The sequence below is a fragment of the Oryzias melastigma genome, linkage group LG19 (assembly GCF_002922805.2).
Source record: "Oryzias melastigma strain HK-1 linkage group LG19, ASM292280v2, whole genome shotgun sequence".
Taxonomy (NCBI): domain Eukaryota; kingdom Metazoa; phylum Chordata; class Actinopteri; order Beloniformes; family Adrianichthyidae; genus Oryzias; species Oryzias melastigma.
Window position 1 is genome coordinate 2,283,650 of NC_050530.1, and position 17,437 is coordinate 2,301,086.

The following is a 17,437-nucleotide window of genomic DNA, read 5'->3' on the forward strand; positions in this document are numbered from 1 at the left end:
TGAAAGCTTTCAGCAATGGAGGAGGAGATAAAAGCTTTCAGCAACGGAGGAGGAGATAAAAGCTTTCAGCAATTTGGTAGGGGAAAATGGGGCACTCTGTGGTGAATTTCTACAGAAATTCTGCCGCTCTGCAGAAACTATGTTCTACAAAATAATGAGCAAAACTGTAATTAAGTTATTGAGACTCCATCACGTTGAAGCCAAACATCTTAACAAATGGAAGCCTTAAAGCAACAAAAAAAGAACCATGTAAGCGGCAGATGCAGAAGCTTCTTTCTCACCATCATCTGGTCGCAGAACTTGTCGTTGAAGGAGTTGGGGAAGAGGCGAGTGACGGAGGTCAGCCGGTTCACCACGTTGAGGGTCAGGCTCCGATAGTCTCCCAGCATCATCAGCAGAGGACGCATGTGAGTGTGGATCTGGTCCACCTCGATGGTGGCGCCCTCTAGGAACTAAACAGGAGAATGAGAGTATTAGTGTTTAGCACATCCTGATATGATAATCAGCCTATGAAGTCATAGGGTCTTTATTTAGGAGCTACGTCCACTCAAATGAGGACATGGCGAGCTGTAAACAAGCACACTGATGACGCACGCGCTCACACCGACGAAAGGAATGATGCATGGCAGCCACATTCATTTTCCTCTCAGCGCAGAGAACAAACACTCCATCCTGTATCGATCTAACCATGGCCACGCTCATTAGCGCTAGTAGGGCAGAGATGAAAGATTGGTGAGAGGAGAACGTATGAAGAAAAATAAGAAGGAAGGAAAAAATAACACCAGATATTGAAGATAGTGACAGGAAGAAAAAAAGCACAAAGAGCTCAGAGAAGGTGAATGGAGGCTAATATAGCGTGGATATTTTGATGAATAGAAGGAGAGCTGGTTTAGCAGAAGTGTGATAAAGCTGAGAGGCTCAGATTAGGAAAAGTGAGAGAAGAGATCAACAAAGAGAGCGAAGGACAGCAAAAGGTATGACCGGTTCAAATAAAAGTCAACAAAAACAAGAAAAGAACTAAAAAAGGGATGAGAGCATATCTTAAATTACTGTAATCCTTTAAAGATCCACCCGATCATCTTTTGATCTAGATCCAGAGTGTTCCCAGTGATCCTTTGCTTCTGATTATGCCATTTTTAGCCATAATCAAAAAAAGAGATCAAAGCTCCGAGCTGTGGGCGGGACCATTGGACCATAGCAACCCCAGCTCCTCTTATTGTTGCTAAGTGCTTTTTGTTTACACGCTCTCTTATCTTATACCCACAACCAGGGCCGAGCAGTTGACTTGGAACTACTGTGGACCAGAGGAATCTGCCTCAATGTGACGCGATGTGATTTCTGCCCAGTGCTGTGAATGTCAAAGTGAAGAAATTCAATGACGTGCGGCTTTACGTGTTCTATGGGTGGTTTATTCGTACTTCTAATGTGGTTCATTTGTGATACATCTGTCAAAAAATTCACGTAAAATTCCAAAATTATTCGCATTTCGTCCAAGTATCTTCATGTATGACCAATTTTCATCTGTGCACAGTGGTCATAGTAACGGGACACATAAAGGGTCAATCCAATTGATCAAATATATAATTTTCACTGGAGTGGTTCTTTAAGCAAAATAACAAAAAGTGACTGAGATTTAAACGGACCTTCCTCATGCACGCCTCGCCCGCTTCCTGCAGCTCATTGTTGGTGGAGTTGAGGGCTTTGAACAGGGCAGCAATGATCTTCTCCCTGGACTGGGGCAAATAGTTGCAGGCTGCCAGGGCATCTAATGAGGATTTTTAGCAGAACACTTTCACAAAAACAGAAACATTGCAGCATCTCTCTTTTTATTTACTCAAGCATATATTTAAAAAAATAAAACAAACTGCTGTTAATAACATAAGAGTACATACTAAGGGCGGCAATCCGGAGAGGAACCAAAGAGGGAAGACTCTTGTAGCACGGAAGCTTCATCAGAGCAGCATCCTCTGCCTCGCAAAGATTCAACAGCTAAACGGAGGAAGCACCAGACAAGTTGATCAAACAGACACAAGCAATCGATCAGTGAAGGACGAGTCGACGCCCCGCCCGGTCTGAACCCATGGCGTGCAAAGATGAAGAGCGATTAGCAGGACGTGGAAGTGGCGTACCTCTGTGTAAAAAACCTTATGCTCCATGACGTTCAGGTCCATGGTGAAGAGGCGGGGCTGCAGGGTGGTGCAGAAGGTGTTACCCTCCATTAGCCCGATCTGGGCATTAGCGGGCTGGTGGCGCAGCAGATGTTTCTTGGGAGGAACCATATCTTGCAAAACCTGGAGGGAATTTATCTCATTAATAGAGCGCCTTCCTTCAAGACCTTATTTGGTTGGAGTCATTGGCTCCACCTCTTTGTGCGGCTCCATAATGACGGTCACGCTCTTCCCGGTGACTTGGGCCAGCACCTGCAGCGAGTGCATGGCCTGCTTCCTGACAGTGGAGTTGGGGGAGGTGACTTCCCGCACCAGGTCGTGGGTTACCATGTGGAAGGACTTGTCCTGAGCAGCAAGCAGCTCGTCAGTCTTCTCCTCGTCCTTGAGCGGCGTGGCACAGCGCACCAGCAACTGCTCCAGGGTGGTTTTGGCCATGGCCACCGCCCCGTTTGATACCTGCGTAAAAAATCAATACAAAATTAAAGCTGCAAGCGGTGCTGAATGACCCGCTGTGTGAGAAGAATTGATGTTAAAAACATGTTGGTTTCTACAGTGATTTTTTTTTTTTTGTAACTTTTCTTGTTTACCACGCCCACAGTTTAATATTGTCATTTTGTTTGGTTAGGCCTGCACCAGAGAACCTGTGGATGCCCTTTTTACGACATTTCGGTAATTGCGGGCCATAATAATCATAAACACAAAGCCTGGAAAGTTAAGGAAAAAACAAAAATGAAAAAGCCCCACCTCTCCCGTGAGGTCCATCATGACGAAGAGCAAAGCTTTGAGGAACGTCAGCTGGTTCTGAAGAACCCAGATGAGAGGCAATCTCTCCATCAGGAACTTGATGGACACCACGCCGCCCAGCTTGGCGTACCAGGCCTGCTCGTAGCAGCAGGCGCACAGACGCTCAACGATGTAGGAGAACAAGGGCAGCTGGCAGGCCTGGAACCACAAAGATCAGTGTGACTACACATTATAGAAGGAAGGAAAACTACACAATAAATATGTATCTGCTTCTGTAAACTTCAGGGTTTAAAGAACAGAAGAGAGGGTAAATCTACCCTCTCTTTGGAGCCGAGGATGATGCTGGCCACATCGAAGATGACAGCCAGAGCCACTTCTCCGATCTTGCACAGCTCCTTCTCCTCGTAGGCCATGCAGATGGCGATGGCGTCGATGAGGACCAGCGGGTCCATGCCCTTGGAGCCGTTCTCCTCGCTGTGGAACATGGCGGTGCTGGGCTGGCTGCCGAGCTGGTAGCATGGAAGAAGGAACGGACCTGAAGGATAGAAAGGAAAACACGAGTTTAAGAAAGATGGTTAGCGTGTTTTTACCAGGGATGGCCTAATGTCATAGTTTGGATATCTATTTAATAGTTTTATATTTCAAGCACATCATGAACAAATCAGAATATTTTATTGCCGTTATTGCAGGAGAATTTGGCGCTAGTTCGAGCAGGAGGTCCACAAAAAGTTCGGAAAACACTCAAACATTTGGACTTCAATAACTTTTTATAAACGTTTGTCTTAACAAAACAACAAACTACAAAGGTATTTAAAAAGAAAACAATCATTTGAGAATTAAACAGAGACACAGCTCCTCAGGGACCGTCTACGGATTATTTGAAAAAAAAAAAAAAAATAAAAAAAAATGTTTTAAAAAAACAACCAAAACTACTTCATATTTTCACTCATATGAGCTAGTCATAAATACTTGTCAAACTCAAGATTCAACAACAATTTTGGAAGAAACTCATAATTTTTAAAGATCCACTCCAATAAAAAATGTGTTTTTAACACTTTCTTGCAGAATGTTTCTCATAATAGAGGACAAGTATAAAATATTTCAAGATAAAAATGGAGTTCTGAGTATTTCTTTATTCAAATCATGTTGATGAAAACCGGATGCTTGAAAAAGCTCGTCACCACTATGGGCGGGGCCAAAGACTCACTTATCCGTTTCAGTTCTGAATCTTCGACTCGCTGACAAAAAGATCCTTTACCGTCATTATTTAAGCTCCAAATTGTGGTTGGAGAGCTCTAATATTGTTCTTTGTTATGCTAATGTTAGCTTGAGCTTATGAGATGCTATAAACTAGAGGGAGAGAGTGTAAACAAAGGCATGCTGGGAAATTAGCACGGCTAACTTCCACGGAAACAGTCCCGCCCAGAACCCAAAAGTGAATTTCTAATGCTGCTCTGCAGAAAATATGTCTTACCAATTTTAAGGTAGAAAACAATAGAGTTTGAGAAGGACTTTAAAGGGTAACCAAACATCTATACATGGGCTTTAAATGTGCTTTATGTCATTGCCTAATTTTTTGATAAATTAAAATAAACTTATGTAATTCTAGAAAACAAAGTTTAAAAAAATTGTGTGTGTGCTGCCCCCTACAAGTTGAAATGATGTATTGCAGTTGACTTTTGTGATTGGTCAAACCATGTAAGTTTCAGAAGTCTGACGTCATGATCTGCAGCTCCAGTAATGGTAACAGTCCAGCCCCCAAGCCCCGCCCCTCTGACTGGATTTTCAAATTTCGGCTGTGGGAGGAGTCAGCCTTCAACTTCGCTGTTTGGTTACACAGCGAAGGAGTTTTTAATGGAGATTTGAACCACATCTGATCAAAAATATACAATATTTCTTGAGATTCTAAAGCTAAAGTCACCAAACTTTCTCACACGACAACTTATCACCTATATTTACTAGTAATATTATTTTTTTTAAGTTGATAGTTCACAGAAGTGCTCCGTTTAAATGATAAAAGAACTCTGGACCTCCTGCTGGTTTCCCAGAAATCATGCTGTTGATTACCTGGATCAGGTGTGCTTAACCAATAAGGAGCTTCAATGGTAGGTTGGTTAGAGAACATGTAGGACCGGCCCTCGAGGGCCAGATTTGGTCACCCCTGGTTTAACAAATAAAAACGTGGAAAAAAAACTGGATCTGTTTAATAAATTTGTTAATTTCTTGAATGTGTTACAAAAGTATCGTATCAGGAATCGGTATCAGCCGACTCGGAATCAAATCGAGCCCAGTAACATCACTAGTTTGTCCTCGTTTGAACCCGTCCAGACAGTTGGACCAGTTCCTCACCACACTGCTGCGCCACGGCCACCATGGTGTAGTGACGGATCAGGCTGGCGACGAAAGGCAGGGCGCTGGGCCTCAGGTCCTTGATCACGGCAGACATGAAGGCCCCAGTCAGAGCTTGCTCAAAGGTCCGGCGGGCCGGCGTGTCCTGAGCTTTGTAGCGGTGAGAAATGATGACGCTGGGAATCCACTTCTCTGTGAAGCTACAGAAAGCAGACGACAAGTGAGCTAAGATGCTACGTTAGCATGGACAGATTCTGACAACAGAGACAAATGACTTCTGATTCCATTTGCTCCAACATTTCCACTTAGCCTAACTATTCCTGCGCCCCTCCCCCGGTATATTTGTTATTTACAGCAGCTGAAGGCAACTGGGCCGTGCAGTGATTGAGCAGCTGTTTTCCCCATGCTTGAGCTTGTGTTTTATAACGCCACAGGCCACAGCCGGGCGTGATGGATCGCTTCATTTTATTAGTGCCGTTTTAAAAACGCTCCTCTGAAAGGGGGGTGGAGGTGGGCTGCCATGGGGGCGTGGCCGGCCGAGACAGCGGTGGGTGGCACAGTCGGCAGAATGTCGGATTGATTTTCATTCAGATTGATGCCTGCTGCTGCCATTTTGCAAATGAATTGGCCGTTTCTTTTATTTTATTGTATCTTTAGAGCCATTCAAAGAAAAAGAAAAAGACATTTTTCGAAAAACAAACTGGAGAATAAAGATGAGAAAAAATTTAAGCCGTAAGCAGAATGAGGCGCTAGCTGACCCCGCCCCCTGCTGCACATGTGAAATTCGTGAGTAAAACACATTTTTTGTTGGCTTTATCTCCATAACAGCCATTTTTATTTTGGGTCGTCTGAGGGTGACAAATGTGGAATTTTGGAACAATCGGCAAAAGTAAATGTGTGGGTTTCCTTGGTCGCACTACCCCTACGTTCATTTAGCTATATCTGTTACATTGCTACATTTTTATTAACCACGCCCACATTCTTAATATTTTCATATCGTTTGCTAAATTGCTTCGCTCAACCTGAGGCAGGGATTCATCTTTGGATTTCCTTAGTAAAGGTCAAGTTACACAGTTGCTACGTTCATTTTGCGACATTTGTTGCATTGCTACATTTTTGTTAACCACGCCCACTTTCTTAATATGTTTATATGGATTGCTACATTGTTTCGTTCAGCCTGAGCTAGGGATTCAATTTTTAAATTTCCTTGGTAAAGGCCTGTCACACTACCGTTACTTTCAATTTTTGCATTGTCCGGGTATGTAATTTCAGTTTTTCGTGATACAAGTAATATATAAGTGTTTCTTGCGTTAGTCAATCGTCGTCATTCACAGTTGTTCGTCAAAGGTTTCGGACGACAGGTATTTACCTGAATTCTAAGACTTTCTTTGACTTTCCCCGACACAATCAAAGCATTCATAGTGAGCTTGCTAGCTCTACTGGACCCTAGGCAGCAAAGCCTGCAAGCTCTGCCGGAACCTAGATGGCAAAGATTGCTAAATTTGCTGGACCCTAGGCAACAAAGCTTGCTAGCTCTCTACTCTGTCCCCTGGGAGGCTGGCTAGCATAGCGGGGCTCAATCGCTCCAGCTCCATGGACTCTGCAACAGACTGGTGACCGGTCTAGGGTGTATCCCGCCTTTGACCAACAGTAACGGGACAGTCTCTGGCAGCCCCAGCGGGTTAAGAAGAAAGATGCAAGTTCGTGACGAAGGTCGAGTCCCTGACTGATTGACACCCCGCACCAAACTTCAAATTTTTCAAGTCTTGACGCGCTGCGTCTGTCGCCCAAATTGTGATACTCAAATAGCGCTGCTGCTGGACTGAGGCACCGTACCCGACGCCCTCAGATCGTGACTGTACGTTGACTTAGCATTGACATTTGACGGTCCTGCCGCGCCAATCGTATCCAGCGTAAGTGCAGCATTGGAGATTTTAGTACCATTGCTGGAAGTTGCTAGAACAATGTAGTCCAGGACTGCTACGGGACAGAATAAGACCTCTGAAAGGCAGGAAGAGAGACACCCCCTGATTTTAACTGACACACCTCATTATTCCCGTGTGCACAAAGAGTCTCTTTTTGTGTGTTGAAATGTTTGTTGTTGCACACTGACATGAGAGCGTAAGGGGCACAGTGTAGCATCAACAGAGAGAAGAAAGTCAATTAGCCTCTGCCCGGAGATCAATGATGGTAATGCGACTAACCCCGCAGACAACCGCCCCCCAGTCCTGTTTGTCTGCTCCTGTACGCGTTGGAGCCTCGCAGCGAAGCCTGACAGAGGGTGGGTGGCCTCTGAATGCATAATTAGCGCCGCTCACTCTTGAGAGGGAATTTATTAAAGCGACGCGTGATAAAGACAAAACAAAGAGGGAGGAACAACACCGAAAAGACGCCGCAAACTGAAACAACAACCAGGAAACGTTCAAGCTTTGCTCACTTGGGATGAGACAGGAGCTGGTAGAGAGCGTGTTTGTTGTCATCCAGACTCGTCATGGCGACCAAGAAGCACTTAATGACCTCCCAGGCTTGTCGTCTGTAGTACGGCTCCGTGTTGGCGCTCTTCAAGCAGTCCAGCGCCGTCTCGATTGCCTTCGGGGGGGGGGACAACAAGCAAACAGTTTACTCCGTCTGAGTGACACAAAACGCTAAACCCCCATCAGAGCACGTCTCTTAAATACATATCGGGTTGGGGGTGCGATGCGGCGGCGTGCGACATCTGGCAGATCAAAGGTCATCATCATTTCTACATTATGGGCTGTCAAGCCACAGCGGCCGAGCACTTAAAAAGGGAGAAAATGAACTAATTAATGCCACTCAGAGGGGGAGGAAAAAAATCCTGCATTAAAGGCGAACGGGGGAGATGAAGACGCTGCATAATTAAATTGTGGACACTTCTGTGTGTCAGAACATTTGTGTCAGCACTTTAAAAAACACTTAAAAAAAAGGCAAAATATTTTTACTTTGCTGTGGCCATAACACGATTCACCAGACTTTTTAGTACGATTTTGCATCCAATTTTTAGTGTTCTGCTTCCTGATTGGCTGTTGATCATTGTCAATCAATCTCATCTGCACTGTTCTGAACAAAATGAGTTCAAGTTTCAAGAACTATTTTAGCTTTCATTATAGAACACTGAGAATGTTTAAAGATCCATTCCGATCTTCTTTTAATCAGTTGTAAAAATTATGAAAATATACGTTTTTCAGATAAAATCAAAAATCTGTGTCGTTTTCTGAGACATAGTGTCTGCAGAGCGGCAGGAGTTGATTAGAAATTCATCTCTCGAGTCCCCCGCCACCCCTCCCCCCTTTGATGAGAGCTTTCTGTTTACAAGCTTTCCCGCTAGCTTACAGTTCCGAAAGGTCGACTTGCCCTGGTCCGCCTGTGGTACGTCTCTGTTGCGTTGACACAATATATATATATATATATATATATATATATATATATATATATACACACACATATAATTTTTATTAATTATTCTGAATGTTTAAATTGTTTCTATAATGTCTCTGTTAAAACATTTCTCCCGTCTGACTTCAAAATAAAACATTCTGTTGTACTTTCAAAATAAAACTTTTCAAAATTTGATTTTATATTTAAGGGGATGTGAAGGATTACGCACGTTAACACCGCCGCCCATACTCGTCATGGACGCCAAAAATAGAATGTTGGACCTACAAAAACATCCGTTTTACCAGGATTCAGTGAGGAAGGAGAGGACACGGCGCCTGATTGCTTAAGTTTTAGATGAGCGAAGAGGGCGGGGCAAAGTACTCAGAACGGGGGTGGAAGGACAAACCACTCCAGGATGAAGTGGGGGAGGGGAACGGACAATATAAACTAAAGCCTCGTTTCCACGGAACAGTTCGGTATGGGAGGAGTAGTACGGTACGGTCCAGTTAATTCTGGCGAGCGTTTCTATTCGGTTACACCTCGCTCCCATGCGTGGTGTAGACCGTATGACAACTAGAAAAGCAACAACAGTGGAGGTCATCCAGCAGCTCATCTTTTCCTTGCTTTACTTTTTGTAAATCATGTATAACAGGAATTTAATGTTGTTTGAAAACAGATAAAAAGAATATCACGTAAAGAGAAAAACGGAGACGCTAGCTTAGCGCTATATTGCTATTCTCTAATGTCGTCATCACTTTCTGTCAATCAACGGGTGGGAAAAGCGGCTCCGCCCCCAACCGCCCATTTTTCTTTGGACCTACATCGGATGAAGGCCCTCAAGAGGTACGGGTCGGAACTGTTTAATGGGTTCGTTTATCAATGGAAACGCTCACAATACCGGATCGAACTGGACCGTACGGATCGCTCAGTGGAAACGAGGTTTTTCAGGCGGTCATGAGACGAATTCCACATGCGATAAAACGGAGATCCACTGTAGACGAACCAATGTAACTCCGGGGTTACACCCTCAACCTAACATTTAATAAATATAAAATAGATCTATTTGTATATGAATCAGAATGCAGCGTAGGATCTAGCTCAGAAAAACGATCTTTTTTAAACCGCCTTTTTTTTCCACTATTAATTCACAACAATTTGAAAAAAAAAATAAATAATGAGAAATTTAATTTAAGCTTAATTTGTATTCATACATGTTCTCTGTCATCAAAAAATGCCACAAAACACACAAAAAAACACAATTATCAATGGAGTGTATAAAAAGCAGGATGAGGCTAATTTTCTTTGTGATTTTGGGCTATACAAATAAAATTTAATTTAAAAAAATCATTTTTTTAATAAATGCAACCAGATAACAAAAAAAACATTCAAAAAAATGTTAAAAAGTTAATGTCTGTCAGAGTTTGAATAGTGCTGTGTGAGTTTTAAAGCTTTAATAATCGCAAAAGTTTACTACTTTACAAATTTCTTTTATTGTGGGTTAATTTTTTAACACAACTCCTGAAATAAACCCGTGGAGACCAGCTCAGCCGTTAGTCCTTCGTCATCTCTGCGTTTCTCTAAAGAGAAACCACTAAAACCAAATGAACTTTTATAATTCTTCGTATGAGAGCCACACATCTGAGTGAGTGAGGAGGTGCGTGTGCCCTTCAGGTAATTAAATGTATCTCTGGTTTCTGCTCCTCATCCTCAGTCAGTAATCATCAATCTAGTGTGGGCCACCATGACGGCATTATTTACTCTCACTAATGGCTGCTCCTTCTTCTTGGATAGCCTGTGTGTGTCATTGTGGGCATCGGCAACACACAGACTCACACAGACACACACAAGCTGACGGCTTGAATCTTTTTCAGAAAGCTGCTGAAATTATAGATAAAAGTTCGGCTTTTAATCTTCCTCGTTATTTCCTTTGATCTATTTTTATATTCTTCTGTCTGTTTGGTCACAAAAATAACAATAAATGAGTGAACTGAAATATTTTACTATAAATTGTCCTTTTTTTCAATTGGTTAGTTGGACATATTTTTAAAAATTAAGCTTTTTAAGAGCCTACTTTTATGATAAAGCTGTTTTTGATGTTTTGAACATGTTCTTGTGGCATTTTCTGAAGTCAGAGGACATTTATCTCCAAGTTAAAAATGTCATTAAAATATAAATCCAGCTTTATAGAACAAATATGTATCTAAATGTGGAAACCTGAATGGATTCTGTACACGAAACAGAGAAGAATGATCGACAAAGTAAACAGCCAATCAGGACGTAGAACACAGTGCACTGTAAAAACCAAAAAATAAAAAACACTGTACTCTCACTTCAGGTGATGTATTTAAAGCTCTAAAATCACAGAATATTGTTAGATTTTTTTTAGCATAAAGAAAAGGCGCTACTGTTACAGGAAGTAAATCAAATTTTCAAAGTAAAAGTGTCAACAAAAGTTCTCATTTTTAAAGTAAAACTGTTTTAATAGATAAAAAAGGGGACTTCAATTCAATTACTGAAATAAGTCGGTTGTTTTACATATAGTCAACAAACTTAATAAAGAAATATAATGAATATCTGGCGATCAATTATGGGATGTCATGCGACTTTACTACCAAACTGTCAAGTTTGGTAGTTTTTTATTGTTTTTTTTCACTAAAGATTGAAAAAAAGGAAATTTCTAAAACATGGAAACACTGCTGTTGATCGATTACAGGACTGAGTGTTTTCTAGCTGATCCATTAAACCGACGTGTTTCTGGGTCTTTATTTAAGAGTTACTGAAACTGCTGGTAGTAGAAGAACCGTTTCCGGATTTGTTGTTGAATAATCTAAAACAACAGTGATATTTATGTTTCGTTCACTGCAGGAAGTTGACATGAATACATTGATAATTTAATTGTTTAAAGTGATAAAAATGTTTCTTTTATTTCTAATTTTTTGTGTTTTTGTGTTTTGATTTTCTGTTCTTAATGAAGGAATAAATTATGGCTTTTAAATACATATAATTGTAATTTTACTATTTTTTTGTGAAAAATCATAAATATAGCAATGTTAAAACATATTACACAGTAAAAATCATAGTTTTATCTGTAAATTGTTGGTTTTATTTCATGAATGAGCTCTAGTTTGCGCCTCATCTTCTCACCTTCTCCATTGGCAGCTGGATGGACGCCTTGCAGTCCGTGAACTCGGCCTTGATGCTCGGGCCCTGGACCTCCGTCACCACGTAATGCAGCCTCTGGGATTCCTTCAGCATCTTCCTGTTGCTGCCTCCGAACTTCCCCAGCACCCGGTAAGCCACGTGGGAGATGCTTTCGGCGGGATTACGGAGCGTGCGCCACAAAGCCTGAAGAGGTGATTAGAACGCCATCAGCCGGAGGCCGCCATCAAGTAAATGTTAGTGAAACGATGGCAAACTCCACGAGATAAACAACTAAAATCTACAGATTTATTTAGTCAAATTCAATCATTTCTGAAGCACTTTCTGTATTCATCTAAAGTATTCTTTTGTTTAAACACATGAGGCTCTGAGCTTTCAATTCCCTCTTTTCTCCACTAGATGGCAGCCAAACTCCCTGTTGGATCTCACCACTAATCAGGTACATTCATGAGGGCTGAGGTAAAAAACAAAGTTCCCCCTGAGACTGAAGGATAATTCAAATCCCCTCACCTGCATCAGTTCCGCTCGGACCGGCTGGATGTGGTCGTAAAGGAAGTCGGGCTGCAGGTTGTCCACGCACAGCTCCAGCGTGCGGAGGCCCTGGCTGACCAGCGTCTGGGATCCGTTCAGGGCGGACACCAGCGGGTCCATCAGCATAGGAAGGTACGGCAGGAGCGAGCTCAGGCGCACCGGAACCGTCAGACACAGCTCCACGAACAGATCCTTCATGTGCTGCTTGTGCAGGCCGCTCTGCAGCATGTTCAGACCTGACAGGAGAACGGCAGCGTTGAGATTTCACCAAATCTGCAGCTCAAGCGGACAATAGAAGAATCTGGACCTTGCAAAAGGTTGGGAAGCAGCGGCAGGAACTCCTGGTAGAGAAGGTCGTGACTGCCTCCGCCGATGGAGCGGAAGAGCGCTCGGAGAAGCAGGAAGTAGTTGTAGGGCTCCTTGGCTGATTGGGCGAGCTCCATGGAGCTGTTCACGATCTTGTGGAGGTGAGGCTACGAAGGAGACACTCGTGTTAGTAAAGATTTTCAGAAACTGTTTTCATTTCTGCCTCTTGTAACTAAAGAGAAGTTGACGTCAAAGTCTTGTTAGACGGGATAAGACATGAACATCTGAGCAGGTTTAAAAACTACCTTCAGCATCTGCTCATTCTCAGCGGCGAACAGCGACACGGAGCCAAAGACCAGCTTGAAAAGCTTCAGGTAGAGGTTGGAGAGCTCCACGTTGGAGCCCATCTCCGGCAGCCTTTCCAGCAGATACTCCACCAGGATGGTGGCAAACAGAGCTGAGGTGGACAGATTGGCCAGGAAGGAGTTTGCCACGATCTACAACATATAAAGAAAAGATCAAAAATCCAAAAACCGGAAAAGGATAACAGCAAAATATTCTAGATTACCTGCAAAGCGTAGTTTTTAGAGATCCTCTCTACCATGTACGGCACGGTGGTCTGGAAGATTTCCTTAAAAGTGAGCGGGTTCATCATAGTGAAGACTCCAGCGAAGTGCTCCAGAACCTCCTTCTCCTCCTTCATGCGAACCGTCTGGCAGTTCGCCACCCGGATGTAGGTCTGCTGGTTGTTGGCAACCTGTACCTGTTCAGGACGGACGACACGGCAATCAGCCTGGATGTAAGACACTTCAGCCCAAGATGTAGATGATGACCTACCTGGTAGATGTCTAAGGCCTGCATGGCATATTTCACCAGTTTGATGTAGATCTGAGTCTCCTTTGGCTGAAGCTGCTTGTTAGGAATGAACTGAGCTTCTAAATAAAAACAAACAATAATCATTTTAAACATTTGTACATGTTTGATTCTTTTCTAGATCTGTTCTTTGGCTCTCACATAAACAATTATTTTAATAGTCGACCAATCAATTATTTTGTCTAATTAGTCGACTAATTGGGTCATGTGCAAAGAGGATATGAGATCACATCTTTAGCTTTCACCATCATTTAACTAGATATATGCCATTAGCTGTGATAACGCTGCTGTGAATGCTGAAAGCTGAATTTTTGGCAGTTGAAGATGCTGAAATTGATACCTGAAAACTGAAACAAATCCTAAATTAGCCAAATCAGCTAGCATGTAGTTGAAATGTTAGCTAAACTCTGAAAAAGCTTTAAAAAACAAACAAAAAAACCTAAATTAGCCAAAATAGCTAGAATGCAACTGAAATATTAGCTAAACTCCAAATTAGCCAAAAAAAATCCTAAATTAGCCAAAGTAGCTAGCATGTAGCTGAAATATTAACTTAACTCCAAATTAGCTAAAAAAAACTGGGAAAAAATCCCCAAATTTGCCAAAGCAGGTAGCATGTAGCTGAAATCATTCATTCGTTCATTCAAATATTAGATAAAGTCTGAAATAGCCTAAAACAACAAACAGAAAAAAGCTTAAATTAGCCAAAATAGCTAGCATCCAACTGAGATATTAACTAAACTCCAAATTATCCAAAAAAAATCCTAAATTAGCGAAAGCAGCTAGCATGTAGTTGAAATATTAGCTAAACTCTGAAAAAAACCTTAAAAAACAAACAAAAAAGCCTAAATTAGCCAAAATAGCTAGCATGCAACTGAAATATTAGCTAAACTCCAAATTAGCTAAAAAAACTTTTAAAAAAAATCCCAGAATTTGCCAAAACAGCTAGCATGTAGCTGAAATATTAGATAAAGTCCAAAATAGCCTAAAACAACAAACAGAAAAAAGCCTAAATTAGCCAAAATAGCTAGCATCCAACTGAGATATTAACTAAACTCCAAATTAGCCAAAGAAAATCCTAAATTAGCGAAAGCAGCTAGCATGTAGTTGAAATATTAGCTAAACTCCAAATTAGCTAAAAAAAAAAACTGAAAAAAAATCTCCAAATTTGCCAAAGCAGCTAGCATGTAGCTGAAATATTAGATAAAGTCCGAAATAGCCTAAAACAACAAACAAAAAAAAGCTTAAATTAGCAAAAATAGCTAGCATCCAACTGAGATATTAGCTAAACGCTGAAATAACCTAAAAAAAAACAAAAAAAGCCTAAATTAGCCAAAATAGCTAGCATGCAACTAAAATAGTAGCTAAACTCCAAATTATCAAAAAAATAAAACTGAAAAAGATCCTAAATTAACCAAAGCAGTTAGCATGTAGCTGAAATATTAGCTAACCTCCAAAGAAAACCTTAATAAATGCCAAAATAATCCTAAAAGCAAGCAGAATTCCATTATAACTTTACTACACTCTGACTCCATATAATATAAAGTGACGACTAATCGACTATTAAAATAGTCGTCGGCTGTTTTAATAGTCGATTAGTCGACCTACTCTTACCTCCAGGAGCTTTACAGGAAGTGATGCCCCAGGTGATCGTCTTCACTCCGCACACCAACGTCTTGACCAAACTGCGGCAGTCCGACACCTGGAACGTCTGCTTGTCCTCCTTCTCTCCGGGTCGGTCGAACGCCGCCGCCCCTGGTTGGGTGGGCGCGGCGGGGACAGGCGTGGGAGGGGCGGGCGGCGGTAAGGCGGGGTTGGCCGGTGGCGTGGGCGTGGCCGGCACCCCGGGCAAAGCCCCCGGGTCGACCACACCCATCTCCGACTGAGGTTTGCATTTCTTGAAGATGGAGACGAGCTGGTACCGCGCGATGGTGTGAAACTTCAACACAAACACCTGTTTTTAACAGAAAAGAATAAAGTTAAAGGGGAAAAACTGATGGTGTGAAAACGTTTCGGTTGAGCTGCTCGCCTCCAGCATCCTCATCAAAATGTCCCGCCCATTCCCGTTCTCCTGCTCCGACTTGGAGCGGATGCAGTCCACCAGGTTGAGAAGCAGCTTGCAGGACATGGTTTGGATGTTACTGGGAAGCGACTCGTCGTCTATGTTTTTGGCGAAGAGCTGCACGGCTAGAGACAAGTCCGTCAGGGGCAAGTTCTGACGGACGTGGTGCACCAGGTCTGCTAGTGTGCTGTAGGCCAGAGGTCTGATGGGAAAAAGGGAGGAGAAAAGTTAGACCAATTTAAAGCCAAAATGGTTAAAAAAAATTAAAAAATAAAAACGTTAAAGGCCAAAAAGACTTCATGGCCCCTCAAGCGCTAGCTGTCGAACACATTTAACCCAGGCAATTAGGGTAAAACACTTTTTTCAAAATGGCGGCTTTTCTGTTGCTTTTATCTCCATAGCAACCATTTTATTTTTTGGTCCCCTGGGGATACCGAACAGATCGACATGAGTTTCAGAAGAATTGGAAAAAGTAAACTTTTGAATTTCCTTAGCAACCGAGGTTTTTTTGCTAACCACGCCCACATTTCTTATACGTTTATATCCTATTTTATATAATTTTGTTCAGCTCTAGTCTGGAATCCATGGATTAAATTTTCACAAAATTCTGTCAAAAAATGTTCAAATAATAAGAAAACTCCACTTTTGCGAGCTGGCCACGTGCACGCCATTCAAAATGTACAACTTCAAATTCCAACATTTTTCTCCCGATTGCTTCCCAATGATGCCTGAGAAATTATGAGACGATCAATGAAAATCCCTAGGACCAGTTTCCTTTTGTGACTGGTCCAAAAGGTGTTTTTTGTATTTTTAATAATTCAAGATGGCGGACTCTCCGTGAGGTTAAAGGTCAACGAAACTTTAGGGGACTTTAGACTTAAAATGGCGGCATATGTATTAAACTTGGTGAAAATCGCTCGAACAAAAGTTGACTTTTCCCATATCGCGGGAAAACAATCGCCAAGTTTTTGTCACAAAATGGCCGCCAGCTACAAGATTTTACCGTTTTTGAGTCGTAAAGAGATCCAACCTTCAGTAAAGTCGAGGAGTTTCAGCTGTTCTGTTAGAGGACTCACCTGAGAGTTTCCCTGGCAGTGTAACCAGACCCAATGAGGATGGATTCATCGAAAAGTTTGTCCATACAGGGGATGAACTCTGAAACGCGGAAAATTTCAAAATAAAAGATCCAGAAAGAGGAACAGACTGATAGAAATATTCCTTCATGACTTCGTTTCAATAAATCTTAAGGTTTTTAACATACATATAAAAATTACGTTATTTGGCCCCGCTCATATTTCAAGTCATTTGATTTTCAAAATTTGCAGATAACAACATATTTTTTTTTAAAATAAACACAATTTAATAAACTGATCCAAGTTAGAAATTGATGCTTAAACAGCATTTAACGCTAAAAATGGAAATTTCAAAAACTTGACTTCACTTCTGCACAAAGACAGAAAGTCTTCTCTATTTGTTGAAGCAACTATAAAAATGTACAGACATCTGTGGAAATGTAGTCAAATTTGTGCATAAATTCCTGAAGCAAAGACACTTTGTTCGGATTTGAAATGAGACGTCTACGTACGGCTGCGCAGGTCAGTGGTCAGGATGTGCTTGGCTGCGATCAGCAGCTCCTTGCGCAGGTGAGCGGTCTCGGGGGGGCAGTTGGACAGCAGCTGCAGCATCCCCTTCACCATCTGCTGGGAGTATTTCGCCACAAGGTCCTGACGCGGGTCAGAAAATCAGGTTTCAGTCAACAAAGATGAAGATTTTTTTTTTTATTTGTGCCGGTGGCTGTGGAAGAGCAACATTAGTATGGGGTCAAATCAGCTTAAAGTGAATGAAAAAACTG

The 17,437-nt window shown here is 42.0% G+C and overlaps 1 protein-coding gene across 3 annotated transcripts in view; it reads right to left on the bottom strand.

The window, feature by feature from the left end:
• LOC112153956 (transformation/transcription domain-associated protein) overlaps positions 1-17,437 on the bottom strand; it is a 118,663-nt gene that overhangs the window by 94,447 nt on the left and 6,779 nt on the right. For all 3 annotated transcript variants that reach the window (XM_024284442.2, XM_024284441.2, XM_024284443.2), the window contains exons 12-30: positions 17,171-17,309; positions 16,662-16,740; positions 15,553-15,787; positions 15,138-15,477; positions 13,491-13,588; positions 13,222-13,416; positions 12,959-13,150; positions 12,655-12,820; positions 12,327-12,583; positions 11,802-12,002; positions 7,699-7,850; positions 5,262-5,461; positions 3,230-3,447; positions 2,913-3,110; positions 2,364-2,624; positions 2,130-2,291; positions 1,893-1,989; positions 1,644-1,765; positions 282-452 (exon numbers count right to left, since the gene is read on the bottom strand). In XM_024284442.2, the coding sequence (XP_024140210.1) occupies positions 282-452; positions 1,644-1,765; positions 1,893-1,989; positions 2,130-2,291; positions 2,364-2,624; positions 2,913-3,110; positions 3,230-3,447; positions 5,262-5,461; positions 7,699-7,850; positions 11,802-12,002; positions 12,327-12,583; positions 12,655-12,820; positions 12,959-13,150; positions 13,222-13,416; positions 13,491-13,588; positions 15,138-15,477; positions 15,553-15,787; positions 16,662-16,740; positions 17,171-17,309 (3,483 nt within the window). The remainder of the gene's footprint in view (positions 1-281; positions 453-1,643; positions 1,766-1,892; positions 1,990-2,129; positions 2,292-2,363; positions 2,625-2,912; positions 3,111-3,229; positions 3,448-5,261; positions 5,462-7,698; positions 7,851-11,801; positions 12,003-12,326; positions 12,584-12,654; positions 12,821-12,958; positions 13,151-13,221; positions 13,417-13,490; positions 13,589-15,137; positions 15,478-15,552; positions 15,788-16,661; positions 16,741-17,170; positions 17,310-17,437) is intronic.